This window comes from Ruditapes philippinarum, unplaced genomic scaffold (assembly GCF_026571515.1).
Source record: "Ruditapes philippinarum isolate M1 unplaced genomic scaffold, ASM2657151v2 ctg36_1_1_1_1, whole genome shotgun sequence".
NCBI lineage: Eukaryota > Metazoa > Mollusca > Bivalvia > Venerida > Veneridae > Ruditapes > Ruditapes philippinarum.
Genome location: NW_026866845.1, coordinates 180,133 through 202,463, shown reverse-complemented (window position 1 = coordinate 202,463; position 22,331 = coordinate 180,133). Strand labels below are relative to the sequence as shown.

The window sequence follows — 22,331 nt, the reverse complement described above, 5'->3', positions numbered from 1 at the left end:
AAAAACAAATTTTAATATGTTACTGGTAAATATGCCAACATTTTAAATAAGTGTTATTTTTACCAATTTGTTTTAAAAAATGTAATGAAAAGAGAAAACTTGCGTTTCTGACTGGTCTTTTATTGTTGATGTTAATCTTTTTAGCTGCTGACCAAAAGTTGGAAACTTAAATGTCATTGCTATCAGATTAAGATATGTTTAATTCAGTGTATTAAGTTTCTGCCTGGTCTGTTTAAAGTTTAAATGCAGAAATATTTTCTACCTCTATTAAGTCGCTGTTTAATTTGATTGTAATACACATTTGTGCAGTTTATTACTCAGGCCTTAGAAATATATTGTAAGATTAAATAGTTTCTAATTATAAAATACATAGTTCTTAATTTTTGATGCAAGTCAGGGGTGTAAATGGCCATGTGGTTAAGGACTAAGGTTGTTGACATTCTAAACCACTAGCCTCGAATTGATGTGGGTTTGAATCCTGCCAGGGACTTTGGATTCTTTCATGTGAGGAAGTTATCCAGCTTGCTAACCAACTGTTGGTTATTTTTCTTAGGTGCCTATTTGTGCCTGAAAAAAATGCACAGAGTGGCACATGAGGTCTTCCTTCACCAGTAAAGCTGAAAAGTCACCATAGACCTTTACAGTAACGTAAACTCTCCCGCCAAAAATAATGAAATAAATAAACATAATTCAGAGGAATATAATTCACAATGTTGAGAAATGTTTGAATATGTTACAGGGAGGGGTTCATTTACATACAAACAAATACAACTCTGATACAAGCAGCTGGCAGCATACAGTGATAAAAGTACCACAACCAAACAGCACAGCATCTTGCTGTTCATGTGATGCTATAGCTCAAACAGATAATATAAATGCTTTCTTCCTCTGTAAGTACATACATTTATATCTCTTACTTGATACATAATTTTCCTTTTATCACATGACAGCTCTTATTTACAAGTATAAATCTCCTTATAAATTTCGATTGCATGCCAACAAAAGTTTAGTTGAAAGCTGCAAGTCTTATCAGGGCTAGCACTGGCAATTTTTTACTTTGAGCCAATTTTTCGTGGCGAAAATTGCCTGCCTGTATTTTATTTCAAATCAGGCAATGGTACGGCATGGGATATTTAGAAAAGCATTAACTATATCCAACTTAATTTTGGTAGCTACATTTTTATTACATTAACAAAATCTTACATATACGAGTATAATTTACAGTCAGTAATCATTATTTTAAGCTTAGAGGTCAGTAACTATAACATTTGCCAAAAGTTACATGTAGGCAACAAGGTTCCCTTAAAATCTAAGTCTGTGGCATGCATGGTAGTGACATAAGGTCAATCTTTTTTTTCAGGAATAATCTGTATGTCAAATAAATTCCTTCTCAATTTTATATTTTTGGAGCCATAATTAGGTCAGATCCCCTTTTTTCCCCAAGAAAAAGGCCGAAACCTCTTCCTCAAAAATGGTGTTTTGGCCGCAATAACACCCCCTCCCACCACCACAAAAAATCAACAACAATAACTCTATCATCAACAACAATAAAATTTACTGCTCAAGTCGCCAACTGCAGAATATAATTTGTCACTATTTCATACCCAAAATGCTGATTTGATTAGCGATAATCTTGAGAAGCTGCTATATTGTTTCATATTGAATATTAAGACCAATTATCCAGTGCATATTCAACAATCTGCCACAGGTATTTTTCACACCAATTAGTGTCGTATTTATCAGCTGATAAACATGTAAACATACCCTGAGGTCAGTGTATTAGACCGTGTTTCTGTTCATATCAATATTTGGTTCGGATAGGAAGTTACAAATATAAACCAGTCAATGACCCACAAAAAGTAGACTGTGTCGCTGTGTTTTGAGATAAGAAGTGATAAAACGGAAGTTGTAGATGGAAAACCAGATGTGTACTTTTCCATTCTTAAAATAGAAAAAGCTAAATTTAGACTGGAGATTCCAAAAGTCATACTTTTCGTAAGTTTGAGCCAATCGTGATTTTCTTGAGCCAATTTAATTATTTTGGAGCCAATTTGCTCATTGGCTCCTGCCAGCGCGAGCCCTGCTTATGTTATCTGTCATATAGGGGGATGAGTGCAGCATCAGTGTTTTTTTGGGCCAGACTTGGCTCCCATATTGCTCTTTAAAAAGTATGTTTTCTTGTCTAACTTTTGTTAAAATTTTCTCTTAAGAAATATATTCAAATTTGAACTGTTAGGATGTATTACTCAGTAAAACAATATTTGTGATACAAACCTTGGTAGGTATATGTTGGGTATCATTAGTCCTAAGGTATCATTAAGCCTATCTTAATACGTTTCTAATTATTCTTGATTCAAAAGGATTCGAGATTCAAGTAATAACTTACATGTTATGTGTGATTAATGACTGATTTTGCTGTATATATCAACTTATTTTTGCTTCGTTACCAAAGCAGTAAGGGCTATTTTTGCATATTTTGACCCTTTTTTTTTTTGGTTATTCTTACATTGATTTTAAGTGACATTTGCAATGTGTAAAATACATTCTTTGTTCCCTTCACAATATTTTACTTTTAAATACATTTCAAAGTTCTTTCATGAAAATTAGCATGAATCTGGAGGCATGCTGCTTTAATTATCTAACACTTTACATGAATTATGTTGAACAATAACATATACCGGTACAATGTATATAGAAGCCTCATGGCAGAATGTTTTAAACTATATTTTTTTCTCTTAATGTATTGCTCACAGTACATGTTTATAAACAAGTTTCAGCACAGCTTTATGAAACCATACAGAATTTTTATTCAGCATTAATACTTTGATTTTTATATTTCAGGGAGTGATGGAAGTTTAAATTCACTAAGACTAGATGAAGGCAGTTGTTTTCCAGGGCCTTGTCATACCATGTCAGGTATTAGCAACAAAAGCTGTTTGCTTGTGATAGATAGTAATCACATAGCAGTTGCTGGAATTACTGATAACAATACTGGTAAGTTTTACCCTTATCTTATCGTAAGTGAAAAACCTAGACTTGTCCTTCTTTGAAAAGTTTAGGATAGGTAATGACAGAATAGCGAACGATTCAGACTGTGATCAGATACTGGTTGATCAGTGCTGGTTGATTAGATACTGGTTGATCAGTGCTGGTTGATCAGATACTGGTTGATCTGTGCTGGTTGATCAGATACTGGTTGATCAGTGCTGGTTGATCAGATACTGGTTGATCAGTGCTGGTTGATCAGATACTGGTTGATCAGTGCTGGTTGATCAGATACTGGTTGATCAGTGCTGGTTGATCAGATACTGGTTGATCAGTGCTGGTTGATCAGATACTGGTTGATCAGTGCTGGTTGATCAGATACTGGTTGACATGCTGGTTCAGATCAATGTGCTGGTTGAATCAGTTGTTGACAGCAGGTATAGAGTTTATATGTGACTGAACTTTACAATACTCATTTGACATCTGTTTTACATAAAGTGTATATGATGAGGGTGTTTCCCACAGATTTGTACAATTAGTTATAACATATTCAAAGACCCATTAAGCCTAAAAATTTTAATATTTTCATATACAAAAGCCTTTCATTTTTGATGTCCTGTAACTGTTGCATTTTCCACAATGTTACGTTTTGGCCATAATTATAGCTGAGGCATCTTTTGCTTCCGTTGCATTTTAGCAAGGCCATCCTTAAAAAAATGATCGTTTGCAGTAACGCGACCGACTCACAAAATTTGCCCCTACTCAAAATTTTTTTTCATGGTCTGGATAAAAAAATTTTTTTTTGGAATCAGAAAATTATGCCTTGTGGTTGTTTTCGTTCTTTTAAAGGTTAATGGAAGAAATAAAATGTAGGTCTTATTAAATTATAATTCAGTTATCAATTTATTAATTGTTACCAGATTATCAAAGCATATATTGTCCAGCATTTTGAAATTCCATGTTTATTTGGGAGTACAGTTCAATAAAAAAAAAAAAAAATCGACCTACCTACCCACCTTGAAAATTCTGGGTCGGGTTACTGCAAACAAACATTTTTTTAAGGATGGCCCAATTAGTACAGTTATTATGAGTATTTAACATGGAAGTCAAAATACCATTTTGTTAACACTTTGCTATGTTTTGTAGAAATTTCAGATGAAAAGCAGTGTAAATGTTCCTTAAATATAAAAATTAAAATGAATACAAAATGAAAATTCTTGTACATATTGTCAAAAAAGAATTAAGAATTAATGTTATATACATGTATTAGCCATCAACTGTTTAAGCTTAATATAATGTGTGAAATACAAGAAATAAAAAATAAAAAAGATGAGTATATTCTTATATCTTATGTTGTGTTTTTGTGCATTTAAATCACTCTGTATTACTATTGTTATTTAATATTCTTGAAATACATTTTGAAATAGAACGTGCATTAATCCAACAATGTAGAAACTAAGTTTATTTATTTCATATATTGTAGATGGTCTTGGTATATTTGACACAAAATTTGGTCTCTTGAAGTCTTGGCAACCATACCCAGATAAATGTCTTAGTAAACCAAAGGTAAGATTATGTAACAAAATGCTGTTTCTGAAATTTTGATTAAATGCTTTGCAGCTCACTTTAATTAAGTGAATGCCTTTTCTCCTTTATGTGATCATTTGCATAATTGAGCCGTGTCACGACAAAACCAACATAGTGCGTTTATGATCAGCATGGATCCAGACCAGCCTGCACATCCGGGCAGTCTGATCAGGATCCATGCTGTTCGCTTACCAAGCCTATTACAAGTAGAGAAACTGATAGTGAACAGCATGGATCCTGATTAGACTGCGCAGATGCGCAGGCTGGTCTGTATCCATGCTGGTCGCAAACCCACTATGTTGGTTTTGTCGTGACGCGGCTCATATGTTAAGTGGTTAAGGGGGAGCATTGGATTAGTAAATCCACTGGTTGCTGCTTCGATCCTTGGGTAAGGGGTAATTTCTCTGTGACCACTGATGTTTGACATTGAGTCTAATGGTCATTTGTCACTCACTGCTTATTTAGAAATAATATTGGTAGTCAGTAACTTACATAGAAGTTGGTTATTACTGATACTGTTGGTTAAAATTCTTCGTTTTTTTTTAGCTCACCTGTCACAAAGTGACAGGGTGAGCTTTTGTGATCGCTTTTCGTCCGGCGTCCGTCCGTCCGTAAACTTTTACTTTAAATGACATCTCCTCATAAACCACTAAGCCAATTTCATCCAAACTTCACAGGAATGTTCCTTTGGTGGTCACCTTTCAAAATTGTTCAAAGAATTTAATTCCATGCAGAACTCTGGTTGCCATGGCAACCGAAAGAAAAAACTTTAAATATCTTCTTTTAAAAAATCCTAAGAGCTAGAGCTTAGATATTTGGCATGAAACATCTTCTAGTGAGTGTCTACCAAGATTGTTCAAATAAAAGCCCTGGGGTCAAAATTGGTCCCGCCCCAGGGGGTCATTGATTTTCCCTATATGCATATAGTAAAAACTTAAAAAATCTTCTTGTAAAGAACTCGAAGAGCCAGATCTAAGATATTTAGCATGAAACATGTTATAATAGGTGTCTACCAAGTTTGTTAAAAAAAAAGCCCTAGGGTCAAAATTGGCCTCGCCCCGGGGGGTCATTGATTTTCCTTATATGCATATAGTAAAAACTTAAAAAATCTTCTTTTAAAGAACTCAAAGAGCCAGAGCTAAGATATTTAGCATGAAACATGTTCTAATGGGTGTCTACCAAGTTTGTTCAAATTAAAGCCCTGGGGTCAAAATTAGCCCCGCCCGGGGGGTCATTGATTTTCCTTATATGTGTATAGCAAAACTTAAAAAAGCTTCTTTGAAAAAACCCAAATAGCTAGAGTTTAGATATGAGGCATGAAACATCTTCTAGTGAGTGTCTACATAGTTTGTTCAAATAAAAGCCCTGGGGTCAAATTGGCCCCGCCCTGGGGGGGTCATTGATTTTCCCTATTTGCATATAGTAAAAATTTAAAAAATCTTCTTTGAAAAAACCCAAATAGTTAAGAGTTTAGATATTAAGCATGAAACATCTTCTAGTAAGTGTCTACAAAGTTTGTTCGAATAAAAGCCCTGGGGTCAAAACTGGCCCCGCCCCAGGGGTGTCATTGTTTTTAACTATATGTGTATAGTAAAAACTTAAAAATCTTCTTTTAAAAAACCCAACAAGCTAGAGCTTAGATGATTAGCATGAAATATTCTCTTATTGATGTCTACCAAGATTGTTCAAATAAAAGCCCTTGGGTGAAAATTGGCCCCGCCCTGGGGGGTCATTGATTTTACCTATATGCATATAGTAAAAACTTAAAAAATCTTCTTTTAAAGAACCCAAAGAGCTAGAGCTAAGATATTTAGCATGAAACATGTTCTAATGAGTGTCTACCAAGTTTGTTCAAATAAAAGCCCTGGGGTCAAAATTGGCACCGCCCCCAGGGGGTCATTGATTTTCCCTATATGCATATAGTAAAAACTTAAAAAATCTTCTTTTAAAGAACTCAAAGAGCCAGAGCTAAGATATTTAGCATGAAACATGTTCTAATGGGTGTCTACCAAGTTTGTTCAAATAAAAGCCCTGGGGTCAAAATTGGCCCCGCCCCAGGGGGTCATTGATTTTCCCTATATGCATTTAGTAAAAACTTAAAAAATCTTCTTGTAAAGAACTCGAAGAGCCAGATCTAAGATATTTAGCATGAAACATGTTATAATAGGTGTCTACCAAGTTTGTTAAAAAGAAAGCCCTAGGGTCAAAATTGGCCTCGCCCCGGGGGGGTCATTGATTTTCCTTATATGCATATAGTAAAAACTTAAAAAATCTTCTTTTAAAGAACTCAAAGAGCCAGAGCTAAGATATTTAGCATGAAACATGTTCTAATGGGTGTCTACCAAGTTTGTTCAAATTAAAGCCCTGGGGTCAAAATTAGCCCAGCCCGTGGTGTCATTGATTTTCCTTATATGTGTATAGCAAAACTTAAAAAAGCTTCTTTGAAAAAACCCAAATAGCTAGAGTTTAGATATGAGGCATGAAACATGTTCTAATGGGTGTCTACATAGTTTGTTCAAATAAAAGCCCTAGGGTCAAAATTGGCCCCGCTTTGGGGGGTCATTGATTTTCCCTATTTGCATATAGTAAAAATTAAAAAAATCTTCTTTGAAAAAACCCAAATAGCTAGAGTTTAGATATTAAGCATGAAACATCTTCTAGTAAGTGTCTACAAAGTTTGTTCGAATAAAAGCCCTGGGGTCAAAACTGGCCCCGCCCCAGGGGTGTCATTGTTTTTAACTATATGTGTATAGTAAAAACTTAAAAATCTTCTTTTAAAAAACCCAACAAGCTAGAGCTTAGATGATTAGCATGAAATATCTTCTTATTGATGTCTACCAAGATTGTTCAAATAAAAGCCCTTGGGTGAAAATTGGCCCTGCTAGGGGAGGGGGAAGGAGAGATCATTGTTTTTCATTATATGTGTGTAGTAAAAACTTAACATTGTGAAATAAAAACTTAACATTGTGAAACATCTTCTAATGAGTGTCTTCCAAGTCTGTTCAAATAAAAGCCCTGGGGTTTAAACTGGCCCCGCTCCAGGGCCCTATATACAGGTGAGCGACCTCAGGGCCAGCATGGCCCTCTTGTTTGATTTTGTGAGTTTTATTTTAACATTGATATTTTGTGTTGAATGTTGTATGAATCATGGACTGTTCTATTTTAAGATGTGTAAAGTTCGGGACAATTTATTTCTGCCTTGCGGCACCACACTGTACAGATACAAGTGTAAATGTGAACCATCAACAATAGTGAGCCTGTTAGGTCAGGCCAGTATAACAGACAACAAAAACACACAGTCTGTACCTGGCCACTACACCTGGAACCCACATAACATGGTACATATTGGTTTGTTTTTTCTGTGAATTCTTCATATGTTGTGAAACATTTGAGTAAATTTTAATCTGATTAAAACAATAACAAACAATACAGTATTTCCAAGCCATCATCATTAATTCTATCAGGAAGATTTATACTTAGGTAAGGTTTAAATGTTTGAATGTTATACATGTGGTTTTTAAAAACTGTTTGTATTTTTTAGTTATAAAGATTTAAAGTTGTTTTGCATATACATGTATATAATCAATGCCACTATAATACAGCAAACTTCTTTTATTAGAGAATAAAATGAAATTTCTTCATAAATTGAGAGCAGCAGCTGTGTATATAGTATGTATAAATGTCATGATTATCTAATGAAGAGTCGTAACAAACGTCTTGTATTATAACAAAAATATAAGAATTTACATGCATTTCATAATGAGGTAAATGTTTTTATTGTTTACTAGAGATGCAGTATGAGTGAACCATCAACACATGTATCTGAATTATTGACAACTTTGACAGAATCCAATCTGGTATGACAAAAAAAAATCTTATTTTTATTTTTGTAATGCAACATTATATGATTTTATTGTACCACTAGCCACTGTTTAATTTTTTGTTTATAGCCAATACAATAAGCTCCATTAATAAGTATATGTTATTTCATGAAACTTTGTTTGACAACACAGTATGTCTGAAGTTCTTCCTCCTCTTAAACTTTTTCAAATAGTTTATATGGAGATTTATCACATACCTGTGCTGCTTTTGCAACTCCTTAACAATGGTGTTGCATGGTCATGTATTATATTTTGACATGAAGTCTCTAGCATTATATAAACATAGCTTAAAGACACATTTAATCAAGTTAATGTAAGCCTTACACTATAGGTGTGTCAATTAAAAATGATTCCTTTTCACTTTAAACAGTCTTAAAGTTTATTCTGGGTATTTGATAAATAGAATATTTGAGTAGATTCATTACTGAATTTATTGAACTTTTTGAATAAAATGATATTATGCTTGCCAGAGGCTTGTATAATATAATTTTATTCAACTTGTGCAATAAATTCAGTATTGAACCTACATTCATTCAATATCCTCTATTAATGCAATTACAGAAAACGTGCTTGTCATTGTCTTATTTTTGATTGTATGGCAATATTTAAAACTTTAATTTTGAACAATTTAAAGAAGCCTTGGAATATTCATATAAATCATCGATAATTTGGTCTGAGTTTTATTGCAATTTGTAGACGCACGCAAAGTTCAAGTCAGTATTTAGTCAGCTCATTGGTGAATTGAAAAAGGCGGAGAATCATCATTGGTTATCAACATGTCAGATGACAACATTGTTACAAAAGATGATGGAAGAGAAAAAGTTTTGGGCCAAGGATGAGATGAGTCAATTGATTGCTCTAAAATGTATACCACCCAGGTAGGTGTCAAATTTTAATGCTACCCCCCAAAAATAATTTTCAGCATGGTAAGTAGGTTTCTGATGGTTAAGTTTAAATGATTTAGTGATGTATGTGTCTTTTAAGCTCACCTGTCACAAAGTGACAGGGTGAGCTTTTGTGATCGCTTTTCGTCCGGCCGTCGTAAACTTTTACTTTAAACGACATCTCCTCATACACCGCTGAGCCAATTTCATCCAAACTTTACAGGATTGTTCCTTTGGTAGTCAACTTAAAAAATTCCCCAAAGAATTTAATTCCAAGCAGAACTCTGGTTGCCATGGCAACTGAAAGAAAAAACTTAAAATATCTTCTTTTAGAAAACCGAAAGAGCTAGAGCTTAAATATTTGGCATGAAACATCATCTAGTCATTGTCTACCAAGGTTGTTCAAAATCTCAGGGGGCCATTGATTTTCCTTATTTGTATATAGTAAAAACTTAAAAAATCTTATTTTAGAAAACCCAAATAGCTAGAGCTTAGATATAAAGCATGAAACATCTTATAGTGGGTGTCTACTAAGTTTGTTCAAATAAAAGCCCTGGAGTAAAAATTGGCTCCTCCCAGGGGGGGTGTCATTGTTTTTCCCTATAATATATAGTAAAAACTTAAAAATCTTTTTATATAAACCCCAAAGAGCTAGAGCGAAGATATTTAGCAAGAAACATCTTCTAATGGATGTCTACCAAGTTTGTTCAAATAAGGGCCCTTGGGTTAAAATTGACTCCGCCCCAGGGATCATTGATTTTCCTTATATGTGTATAGTAAAAACTTAATAAATCTTCTTATAAAAAACCCAAAGGCTAGAGTTTAGATACTAAGCATGAAATATCTTCTAGTGAGTGTCTACCAAGTTTGTTCAAATAAAAGCCTTGAGGTCAAAATTGGCCCCTCTCAGGAGGGGTCATTGTTTTTACCTATATGTATACAGTAAAAAATTAAAAAATCTCCTTATAAAACCCCAAAGAGCTAGAGCTTAGATATTTATCATGATATATTTCTAATGGGTGTCCAAGTTTGTTCAAATAAAAGCCCCTGGTTTAAAATTGGCCTTGGCCCAGGGGCCTATATACAGGTGAGCGATTTCAGGGCCATCTTTAAGAAGATTTATGGTGTATATCTTTTAAGTAGGTTTGTGTTTTATATCTCTAAAGCATAATGATCATATTATATTTCTAAGGTAGATTTGTGGTGTAATCTTTGAATAGGATTTTGTGGAGTCTATCTGTAAGGTAGATTTGTGGTGCATATCTTTGAAGTGGATTTTGTGGAGTATATCTGTAATGTTGATTTGTGGTGTATATCTTTGAAGTGGATTTTGTGGAGTATATATGTAAGGTAGATTTGTGATGTATATTATTTTTGTAGATTTGAGGTATATTTCTCTTAGGTATTTTTGTAGTGTTGATTTGTGGTGCATATCTTTGAAGTGGATTTTGTGGAGTCTATCTGTAATGTTGATTTGTGGTGTATATCTTTGGAGTGGATTTTGTGGAGTCTATCTGTAAGGTAGATTTGTGATGTAATCTTTGATGTGGATTTTGTGGAGTTTATCTGTCAGGTAGATTTGTGGTGTATATCTTTGAATAAAATTTTGTGGAGTCTATCTGTAATGTTGATTTGTGGTGTAATCTTTGATGTGGATTTTGTGGAGTATATATGTAAGGTAGATTTGTGGCATTTATCTTTGAATAAGATTTTGTGGAGTATATCTGTAATGTTGATTTGTGGTGTAATCTTAAAATAGGATTTTGTGGAGTCTATCTGTAATGTTGATTTGTTGTGTATATCTTTGAAGAGGATTTTGTGGAGTCTATCTGTAAAGTAGATTTGTGATGTAATCTTTGATGTGGATTTTGTGGAGTATATCTGTAAGGTAGATTTGTGGCATATATCTTTGAATAAGATTTTGTGGAGTATATCTGTAATGTTGATTTGTGGTGTATATCTTTGAAGAGGATTTTGTGGAGTCTATCTGTAATGTTGATTTGTGGTGTAATCTTTGATGTGGATTTTGTGGAGTATATCTGTAAGGTAGATTTGTGGCATATATCTTTGAATAAGATTTTGTGGAGTATATCTGTAATGTTGATTTGTGGTGTAATCTTTAAATAGGATTTTGTGGAGTCTATCTGTAATGTTGATTTGTTGTGTATATCTTTGAATAGGATTTTGTGGAGTCTATCTGTAAGGTAGATTTGTGGTGTATATCTTTGGAGTGGATTTTGTGGAGAATATCTGTAAGGTAGATTTGTGGTGTATACCTTTGAAGTGGATTTTGTGGAGTATATCTGTAATGCTGATTTGTGGTGTATATCTTTGAAGTGGATTTTGTGGAGTATATCTGTAAGGTAGATTTGTTATGTATATTATTTTTGTAGATTTGAGGTATATTTCTCTAAGGTATTTTTGTAGTGTATGTCTTTAAAAAAAGCTGTTTAATTTATCTCTTAAGTAGGTTTGTTACATAAATCTCTATTGTAAATGTTAGTTTGTGTGTATATATAAATATATCTATAGAACTATAGTTCTCCTGTCCCCGTCAATATCGCAGTAATCTAAATACACCAGATTGGCATATGTAGTGCCAAGGTGAAATTTCTCCATGGTAACTGATCTGGGACAATAAGTCTAATTGTAACTTATCTCACACCACTGATTTGGAAATCACACAGGATTAGTTTGTCACCTGAAGAGAAATTGGTAATTACTGGTAAGTTATTTAGGAAAGCCAAATGCTGAATAATTGGTATTAAAACTAGACAAACAAATATTTTTTTCTTCTCATTCTTTTCAGTTTAATGGATGAATTGTTCACCTTCCTTGCACAGAAGTCAGAGATTTCAATGCTACACACCATGTTGAATACTGTACCTAATATACCAGAAAAATGTCTATGCAGTGCTTTGTCTTTCTTTCTCCAGTAAGTAACCCTTTTAATTAAATGTTATCTGTTCAGTAAACTTACCTTATAATCAAAATTTTATATATAATACTGTAGTAGTAGTAGTATTAGCTCATTATACTATCAGAAGAATGTAGTTGTTCAGTTGACTCACTAGGAATAAGAATGGCAGATGTAAAGTATCTGGTCTTGTCTGTCCGATAATCTACTTAGCTAAGTAGGTACAGCATTAATTAAAGATGTATTTTATCCCAGAATTTTTATAAGGTGTATTGGTATGCCATTAAATGGTTAACGATATACCATTACACTTTCCGAAATCCATGTTGAGAGTCATTGCTTAGATTGTATTAAAACTTTGCACGAATGTATACATTTTAATAAGGACATAATGTCCATCAAAACATATACAATGTATGTGCATTATTTTCAGTTCTGGGATAAAAACGGGTATTTTCAAAGGTAACTCAACCTTTCATGACAACCTCAAAATGAATGTGTAAATTGAACTTGAGTCATGTAAAATGAACTTTAACATTGTTAAATATGTTTTCTTTTTATATGCCAAAAAATATTTTGGTGCATACTGTTATTTGTTTTTGGTTATTTTGCAAGAAAAATTCTGTCCAGAGACATATGTCTTGAAACTGATCACCTGGGTAATTGTCAGTTTGCCTAGTATGAAATATATAATTGTAGGTGTGATGAGGAGAAATTACCAGCATTGAAAGGAACAAAAATCATATCCAAGAAAGAGGCAATAGAAGATCTCGATGAAATGGAGAACACAGATCAAAGTCAATGTCCCTTCACCTCACTTCGGTCTCTCATCATGTATCCTTTGAATCAAATTTACCTCATTTGTAATCAAAATAGCCATCATTTATAAGTCACAGGTCTCCAAATTGATCTTTAAAATGTCTTGTAACATGTTAACCCTGTCCTAACTGACCTTTACTCCTCAATGACCTTGACCATGTCTCCTGAATGACCTTAACCATGTTTCCTAACTCACCTGGACCAGGTTTCATAATGACCTTGACATTTGTCTTCCAACTGGGGTTAACTTTGTCTCCTATCTGACATTGACCATGTCTGCTAAATGACCTTGACCATGTCTGCTAAATGACCTTGACAATGTTTGCTAAATGACCTTGACATTGTCTTTTAACTGACATAAACCATGTTTTTCATCTTTTATTCAAAATATTTAGTTAATTTTTAAATATACATATTATATTTTTTTAATATTAAATGACACCACTATGATTATTGATAAATTTAACTGATGTTTTGTTTTGTATGATGAAATATTTCTTAACATCTATACAGAAATGAGATTTTAAGCTTACCATACAGTGACACATTTCTTCTGGAATGCTTGAGAAAAGTCTCATTTAAGGATGCCTTGGTAAGAAGATAATAATAATTGATAATTTTACTCTCATGTTTATGTGTATCACATAGGTCAGACTGTCAGATACTTCCCAGTTACCAAGTTTTGATATTTCTTTATCTTCTTCAATTTAAAAAAAAGAAGATTTATTATTAAAACCTGCATTAAGAAAAGGGCAACCTACTGTTTTTGATAATTTAAAATAGAATTCTTTTGATTTTATTTCGAATGTCCTTTTAATGACTTTTATTCATATTGGAATACCATAACCAAGATAACCGATGTGTATTAATGCATCATATTTAATATGGTTGGGAAAAATAAATATAAAAATATGAAGAAAAAAAAAATGCCTCTGAAGAAAATTTTAAATTGTATGCATTGAATACTGGTACTTGTGGTATAAACATACATAGAACATTGAGTAAATGTTATTTTAGATTATTCTCCCTTTCTTTTATACATTGTTAATATTTTACAAATGCTGATTTATTTCAGAAATTACTGGATTATCTCTGCTATTTGTTGGAAACAAAGCCAGGCTTTCTGAAAGGAGGAAATACAAATAAAGACCAAAGGTTGTCACAGATACAGGTATATTAAACCTTTCTGTCCCTTAATTGATGTCAATATATTAACCTAATTTGAATCTGGGACTGTTCATAAATAATATCAAGGATTTCCAGAAAAGTATGTGCAAAGGATTTCCAGAAAAGTATGTGCATAAATAAAGTTTCTTATTGTGTACAGAATGGTGATTCAATTGAGACAGATACACTGGCATGATCATACTAGTGGTGTAGGCAAAATCATAAAACCTGCTCAATATCAATAAGGAAGACTGAAAAAGAAAATAAATCCTTTTTATTATGCCCCCACTTAGCATATAGCGTTGCACTTGTCGGTTCGTCCGTACGTCCCGAAATCTTGTGAACGCAACTCCTCTTAAACCTGATGGCAGATTTTGCTTAAACTTTTAGGGATAAACAACCTTACTGTGTAGATGGTAGTAAAGGAAGGAATTATCGCTGCGACTAAATTTAACAGAATTATGGCCCTTTGTTGATTTTTGTGTCGCCTTGAAAAGGTGACATATAGGGGTTACTTTCGTCGGCGGTGTCGGCGGCGTCTGTGTCGGCGTCGTTGTCGGCGTCCCCTAAAGCTTGTCTGGAGCATAACTCAGTCACTATAAGTCTGATTGACTTCAAACTTGGTATGCATGCTTCTTTCAATAACCCGAAGTGCAGTGCACAAGGACCGGTACTCTGCAGTTCTTATTTTTTGAGTTATTGCCCTTTGTTAATTTTCATACATTAATTTTGTCCGGGCCATTTCTTTTCAACTAAAAAAGCTATGGACTTGAAACTTCATAGGATGATAGATCTCATTAAGAAGAAATGCAGTGCACAAGAACCAGTACTCTGCACTTCGTAATTTTTGAGTTATTGCCCTTTGTTAATTTTCATACTTAATTTTTGTCCAGGCCATTTCTCCGAAAGTATAAAAGTTATGGACTTGAAACTTCATAGGATGATAGATCTCATTAAAAAGAAGTGCAGTGCATAAGAACTGATACTCTGCATTTCTTATTTTTGAGTTATTGCCCTTTGTTGATTTTCTTACTTTATTTTTGTCCTGGTCATTTCTCCTCAAGTATGAAAGCTATGGACTTGAAACATCATAGAATGATAGATGTTATTGATAAGAAGTGCAGTGTACAGAAACTGCTGCTCTGCACTTATTATTTTTTTAGTTATTGCCCTTTGTTATTTTTTATATTTCATTTTTGTCCTGGCCATTTCCCCTAAACTACATTGTTCACAAGGCGACACATCCGACTCGCGGAGTTCTAGTTTCACTATATACCATATAGAAATTTTGTGAACGCAACTCCTCTTTAACCAGGTGGCAGATTTTACTTAAACATCCAGGGATGAACAACCTTAATGTGTAGATGGTAGTAAAGGAAGGAATTTTTGCTGCGACCAAATTTTACAGAATTATGGCCCTTTGTTGATTTTTTCACTGTATACCATATATATGTTGTCAGTGGGGGCATCCACAGTTCTAGTATACACAAAAGACTTGATGTGTAATATTTTGGCCCCAGACTGTCCACTTGTCTTACTGATAACAATTTTGTATCTACTGATGGAAGAAAATTGAACTTAAATGAGATAATGTGCTGAGTATAGTTTTGGGCATCCTTCGGTCAAGGCCAAGGTCACAGTTATTTTTATGAATTTCAAAAATATGTTTATTACTTCAAACTTGGTATATATGTTTTTTATTGTAATGTGAATAGCACACTCTGGTTTTCTCAGTGCTGGATAATTAAGTAAAAGCAACATAGAAAAAGACACTTGACTTTATTACAAAATTAATTTTAGGATAATCTCCCTTTAATTACAATAAACATATACCAAGTTTGGAGTAATTGACTAATAGTTTCTGAGAAAATGCACCTTAAAGTGACATTATATCCATCAAATGGTATATATTGAGTGCACATGCAAAAGCCAAAGTAACAGGGCTTCCATTAATGGAAGTTTGGGAGTCATTTACTCCTTGATATAGGCTTGTGACTTCCAAAATCTACTACTTTTCCTTCTTTACCTAATACAATGTGACTTCCAATATCAGAGATTTTGCTGTCTCTGACTTCCAAATTTTGAAACTTAATGGAAGCCCTGAGTAAGTTATATTTGCCATAAATACTTTCAATTTTACAATTTACTTTACATGGACGATAAATAACTCATGTGGCTCAAAGTAATTTCTGTAGATATCCACTTGGATTTGCCTGTAACATGCATTTTTTGTCAGAATTCATACATAGAATGATTTCAAAACTATTCACATGAAACTTGGAATACTTATCATGACAAAAATGGTGCAGTTGTAAGACAAGTTGCATAATCTTGAAAGAAATACCAAGGGAGTAATGCCTCTTTTCAACTTTGAATATTTGTAAAAATTTGATACTGATGGAGAAAATTTGAAAACTGTCAAAGCTATTGTACTCATTTTTGGATACTTGCACTGTTATGTCTTCTACTAATCAACTCTAATTCATGATTGTAAAGTTTATTCAACTGATCTCAATACATATAAGACAAAGATGACGTCGTCTCCAAGTGACGTCGTCGACGTCAAGTAAAGCTATTCTCTAACAAGTAAAGCTAGCATTAATTTGTCAATATCACATTTCTCCCATATTTTAAAAGAAATAAATTTTAAAAGTATACCATAGGAAAATAAGATTAAGCATTATAAAATAAAGTTTTGTATCTATATTCTAAACGTCTGGTACGTTTTGAAACTTCACGTTTTTGTGATTGATGTTGTTCAACCTCCCTTGGGTCACTACTGGATTGTTCAGCTTCATTTTCAATTCCATCAGTCCTTGGTTCTTGATCCCTCTCGTCCTGTATTGAATTATTTGGCTGCAAATGTCTACTTCTGTCTAGGGTACTCAATAATTGTTGTCTCCAAACGGTCATCATTTGGTTCATGTAGTAATTTAAATTTCGAAGCATCTCTGTAAATGATACGTCCATCTGATTTTCGTTGTGCCTTAATACTCGAACCTAAAACCTCTGTGACAATGTAATTTCTTTTCTCATATGGTGTAGACCATTTATTCATTTTCTCTATTCTTAAACAAAACTTTGTCATTAATTTTAAATTCATGCTGCATAGATTTTGGATGTCTATTTTGATTTTCCCACCTTTTCTTGTATGCTTTATCTCGGTCTGCAATCTCAGCTTCCATTTTCTGTATATCTGTAGGTCTGAATTGGTTAGTACAATCAAGCTTTGTCCTGACATTTCGTTTCCATTAAAGGCTTCATATGAGAAGATATCCTGTTGCTGGATGTGGCGTTGATCTATATCCCATCAACATGTATTGTATGGCTGTATTGCTTGGTTTTCCTTTCACTTCGTGCAATCTTCTCTGTCTTATTCAATACTTTCATAAAGCTTTCAGCTTCCCATTTGCTCGAGGATGATCAGGTGTTATTCTATGATGGATAAATCCCATTTCTTCTGCAAATTCTGTAAATTCACTGGAATTAAATGGAGGACCATTATCTGATTCCAACCTTTCTGGTATTCCATGTGTGGCAAATATTTTACGCAATCTGTCACAGGTAACTTTGCACGAAGTTGATGTTGTTTGCTCAACAACTGGAAATCTTGTTCGCTTATCAATAACTACTAAATTATAGTGACCAATCAGGATATGGACCACCAAAGTCTACAGAAATAGTATGCCATGCTGATTCTGGTATTTCAGATGGTTTAACAGGTTCCTGTTTATGCTCAAACAGTTGATAACTGACATTGGTAGCACCGTGATATCTCATCTTCAACCATGGTATTCAGCCTTGGAAACCAATATTTTGCTCTCAACATCTGTTTCGTTCTTGTCATACCAAAATGACCCATGCTGTGTGCGGCTTTTTATAACATTCTTCTGTAACCGTTCTGGAATTACTATCTGCTTGCATCTCAGAAGTAGTCCTTGGGACTGGTATAAGTCATGCTTAATGAGATAATATGGTTTCATCTCTGGTCTGTTCTTATGGATTTCCCAATCATTGCATTTCATTCTTCTCAGAACATCCTGTAGAACATTATCAGATGCAGTTCTTTCCTTTATGGTCTGTAAAACCACACCATGTTCATTATTGATAATCATCTTGATTGTTTTTTCTGTATCATCCATATCTGTTTCTGGAAGTGGATGACGCGATAAGTAATCCATCGGATCTGCTGCATCTTTACCTGGTTCATACACTAATTCATAATCACATCTTGCATTTCCATGATCCATTTCTCAATCCTTGGAGGTAACTTAGCACATGCTTTATTGAACATAGGAATAAGAGGCTTATGTGCTGTAACTATTTTAAATTTTGGTGCGCCTATAGTAAGTACATGGAAAATCGTGTCTTCGCCCATTTCACTGCTAATGCGTCTTTCTCTGTTTGACTGTATCTCTTTTCAGCACTTGACATTGATCTGCTGATGTAATGCACTGGTTGCAAACCTTTGCTTGTCCTTTGAAATAATCCCGCTGATAATCCTTCATGGAAACTTGCCTCAGTTCTTACAGTTATAGGTTTCCTTGGGTCGAAAAACACCATTGTATTCTCATTTGTAATGCTGTCTTTCAGCTTCTGGAAAGCCATATCTTCTTCATAACCCCATTGAAATGGTACATTTTGCCCAGTCAATCTTCTCAATGGTGCTGTCAAAACTGCATATCTTGGAATAAACTTTGACAGATATCCAATCATGCCTAGAAAACTTCTTACTGCCTCTCTAGATTCTGGAGCTTTACATTCTTTAACAGCTCTTACTTTTTCTGTAGTTGGCTTAAGTCCTTCGCTGGTAAATCGATATATCCAAAGAACTCCATGTCTTGTACACCACACTGGCATTTTTCTTTATTGAATGTGACAAATCTCTAGCTGGTTCAAGTACAGATTTTAGTGTTTTGTTGTGATCTTTCATAGTCACACCTCCAATGAATATGTCGGCCCTTTGGTTTAATCATTTCGGAAAGTCCCCAAAAATCTAAACATGGCCTCGTCAAAGAGATCTCGTGAAGATTTTGCTCCAAATTAGTCTTCTAGGTCGCATATTACCCCATAGTGTACTAAATGTAGCAATAGCTCTTGACTCTGGATGAAGTGTTAGTTGATGGTACCCTTGTTTTAAATCCATTTTTGAAAATATCTTGCAATCATGAAACTTACAAGTAAAATCTTCAATAACTGGTGCCTGTAAAATTCTGTTTCGCTCCATATACTTATTTGGTACTCTCAAATCTACACATGCCCTTATCATATGCGGTCCCAATGACTCTTTGCTCATATTGCAATATCTCGGCTTTGGTTGGACAACCAGAGGTGAACACCATGTTATAGGCTCTCCTGGATCTACCCACTCAAAGATTTCTTCCTTTATGCACTGATCTAACCATTTTCGTAAAGGTGCCTGAAGGTAATATGGCACTGGTCTAGGCTTTTGTGCAACAGGTGTAGTATTTTCCTTCATCGAAAATTTCACAAGAAATTCTGTATTGTTTTTCTTATCCTCAATTTGTCCTATGCCATGAAAAACTTCCTGATGACAGTTCAATATTTCATCCAATTCAGATCGCGCTTGTATATTCAGAATGGAATTGACTAAGTGATTATTTCCAATTCTCAATTCATTAGGTTCCTTCAATGACCCATCTGGTCGTATTTCTAACATGCCCAGATCAAAAAGTGTCTTTTTGCTCAACAATGGTGGAGAATTTATTTTCCCTTCAATAACAACAAATGTTGTTTCGGTTCCTCTTGTCTCATTCCTTACTGTAGCTCTGAAAACACCAGATACCTTCAGTCTGTTTTGGAGTGTATTTAATTTCAGTTTGGATTTTTCAAGAACTATATTTTCTGAAGAATCACGCAGTAATTTACGAAAATGATGTTCGTCCATAACATTAACATCTGCTCCACTGTCAGGTTCAATGTGAACAATGACATCATTAATTACAATTGGAACTGTTTTTATTAAATCACCTACTCTGTGAAGTTCTACTTTACCAATTCGAAGATGTTTTACCGAATCGTCAACAAAATCAAGATCTTGAATATCTGAATCATCTGTATCTGACTCACCAGTGGCACATCGAATATCTCTACTATATGTTCCTCTGGTCTGTCTGCCAAAAGATCTATGTTTCTGCTGTGCATTAGAGAAACAAACTGCCCCGAAATGGTTCCTTTTCCCGCATTTACTACATATTTTACCATAAGCAGGACACAATTCCTTTTGTCGTGGGTGTATCCTATTGCAGTATTTACAAAGTCTATTGTTATCTGTTGATCTTGAATCTGTATGCTTGCTCTCGTAAGTTTTCTTTCTGCTTATTTTAGCAACATCATGGGTATTTCTTTGACCCATTGCTCTGACTTGCATCGAAGTATCCTCTTTGACTTGCATCTCAGTCAAAGTTTCCTGAAGTGTCCACTTCTTGTGTAACACATTGCGTATAAGGTCTGCGTTATCTGTTGTTTGAATAATTTGTTCTAATATTCTTGCATCAATGTCATGAAAGTCGCAATTCACAGCTTTTTCTCGCAATCTCGCTGCATATGCAAGTGTACTTTCACCCTCCATGGGTCTCATTTTCAAAAACATATATATTGAATAGTGCACATTCTTCTTCGGTGCGAAATAATCTGATAATTTATCTCTTAGCTTTGTATAAACATCACCCTCACCTGGGTCTTGGAGGCTCTTACTCAATCGCCTTATCTCCTCACCACCAAATATCAGCATTGCATCCTTCTTGTCTTCAGGCTCCTTAATGCGGAAAAATCTCATTTCACGCTCAAGTTCATCTAACCAATCATCCCACCTATCACCCGTTGCTATGTGGTCTTCTGCCACAGTAAACGGAGAAATCCTCAAGCTTCTACCTCCTTCAGCCATGATGTTAAGTAAATCAACAAGTAAACAGCATCATAAAACCTACTGGAGTTGTTTATCCTCGTCGCCAATGTTATGTCTTCTACTAATCAACTCTAATTCATGATTGTAAAGTTTATTCAACTGATCTCAATACATATAAGACAAAGATGACGTCGTCTCCAAGTGACGTCGTCGACGTCAAGTAAAGCTATTCTCTAACAAGTAAAGCTAGCATTAATTTGTCAATATCACATGCACAACAATTGCTAAGGGATATAACTAAATGATCAGCACTTCTTCATTTATTATTATCTTATTGGTAAGTGTATAAAAGCCATGAAACTCTTTGATTTGATCTTTTTAGCTCACCTGTCACAAAGTGACAGGGTGAGCTTTTGTGATCGCTTTTCGTCCGGCGTCCGTCCGTTAACTTTTACTTTAAATGACATCTCCTCATAAACCACTAAGCCAATTTCATCCAAACTTCACAGGAATGTTCCTTTGGTGGTCACCTTTAAAAATTGTTCAAAGAATTTAATTCCATGCAGACCTCTGGTTGCCATGGCAACCGAAAGAAAAACTTTAAATATCTTCTTTTAAAAAACCATAAGAGCTAGAGCTTAGATATTTGGCATGAAACATCTTCTAGTGAGTGTCTACCAAGTTTGATCAAATAAAAGCCCTGGGGTCAAAATTGGCCCCGCCCCGGGGGTCATTGATTTTCCCTATATGCATATAGTAAAAACTTAAAAAATCTTCTTTTAAAGAACCCAAAGAGTTAGAGCTAAGATATTTAGCATGAAACATGTTCTAATAAGTGTCTACCAAGTTTGTTCAAATAAAAGCCCTGGGGTCAAAATTGGCCCCGCCCCTAGGGGGTCATTGATTTTCCCTATATGCATATAGTAAAAACTTAAAAATCTTCTTTTAAAGAACTCAAAGAGCTATGGCTAAGATATTTAGCATCAAACATGTTCTAATAGGTGTCTACCAAGTTTGTTCAAATAAAAGCCCTGGGGTCAAAATTGGCACCGCCCCGGGGGTCATTGATTTTCCTTATATGTGTATAGCAAAAACTTAAAAAATCTTCTTTGAAAAAACCCAAATAGCTAGAGTTAAGATATTAAGCATGAAACATCTTTTAGTGAGTCTACAAAGTTTGTTCAAATAAAAGACCTGGGGTCAAAATTGGCCCCGCCCCGGGG

At 34.4% G+C, this 22,331-nt stretch overlaps 1 protein-coding gene across 1 annotated transcript in view; it reads left to right on the top strand.

Annotated features, from left to right (window-relative positions):
* Nucleotides 1–22,331, top strand: part of LOC132733958 (nucleolar protein 11-like) — a 30,682-nt gene that overhangs the window by 6,231 nt on the left and 2,120 nt on the right. The window contains exons 5-14 of the mRNA XM_060720655.1: nucleotides 740–890; nucleotides 2,842–2,994; nucleotides 4,469–4,551; nucleotides 7,740–7,910; nucleotides 8,361–8,429; nucleotides 9,150–9,331; nucleotides 12,147–12,272; nucleotides 12,954–13,088; nucleotides 13,587–13,665; nucleotides 14,149–14,244. Of these exons, the coding sequence (XP_060576638.1) occupies nucleotides 740–890; nucleotides 2,842–2,994; nucleotides 4,469–4,551; nucleotides 7,740–7,910; nucleotides 8,361–8,429; nucleotides 9,150–9,331; nucleotides 12,147–12,272; nucleotides 12,954–13,088; nucleotides 13,587–13,665; nucleotides 14,149–14,244 (1,245 nt within the window). The remainder of the gene's footprint in view (nucleotides 1–739; nucleotides 891–2,841; nucleotides 2,995–4,468; nucleotides 4,552–7,739; nucleotides 7,911–8,360; nucleotides 8,430–9,149; nucleotides 9,332–12,146; nucleotides 12,273–12,953; nucleotides 13,089–13,586; nucleotides 13,666–14,148; nucleotides 14,245–22,331) is intronic.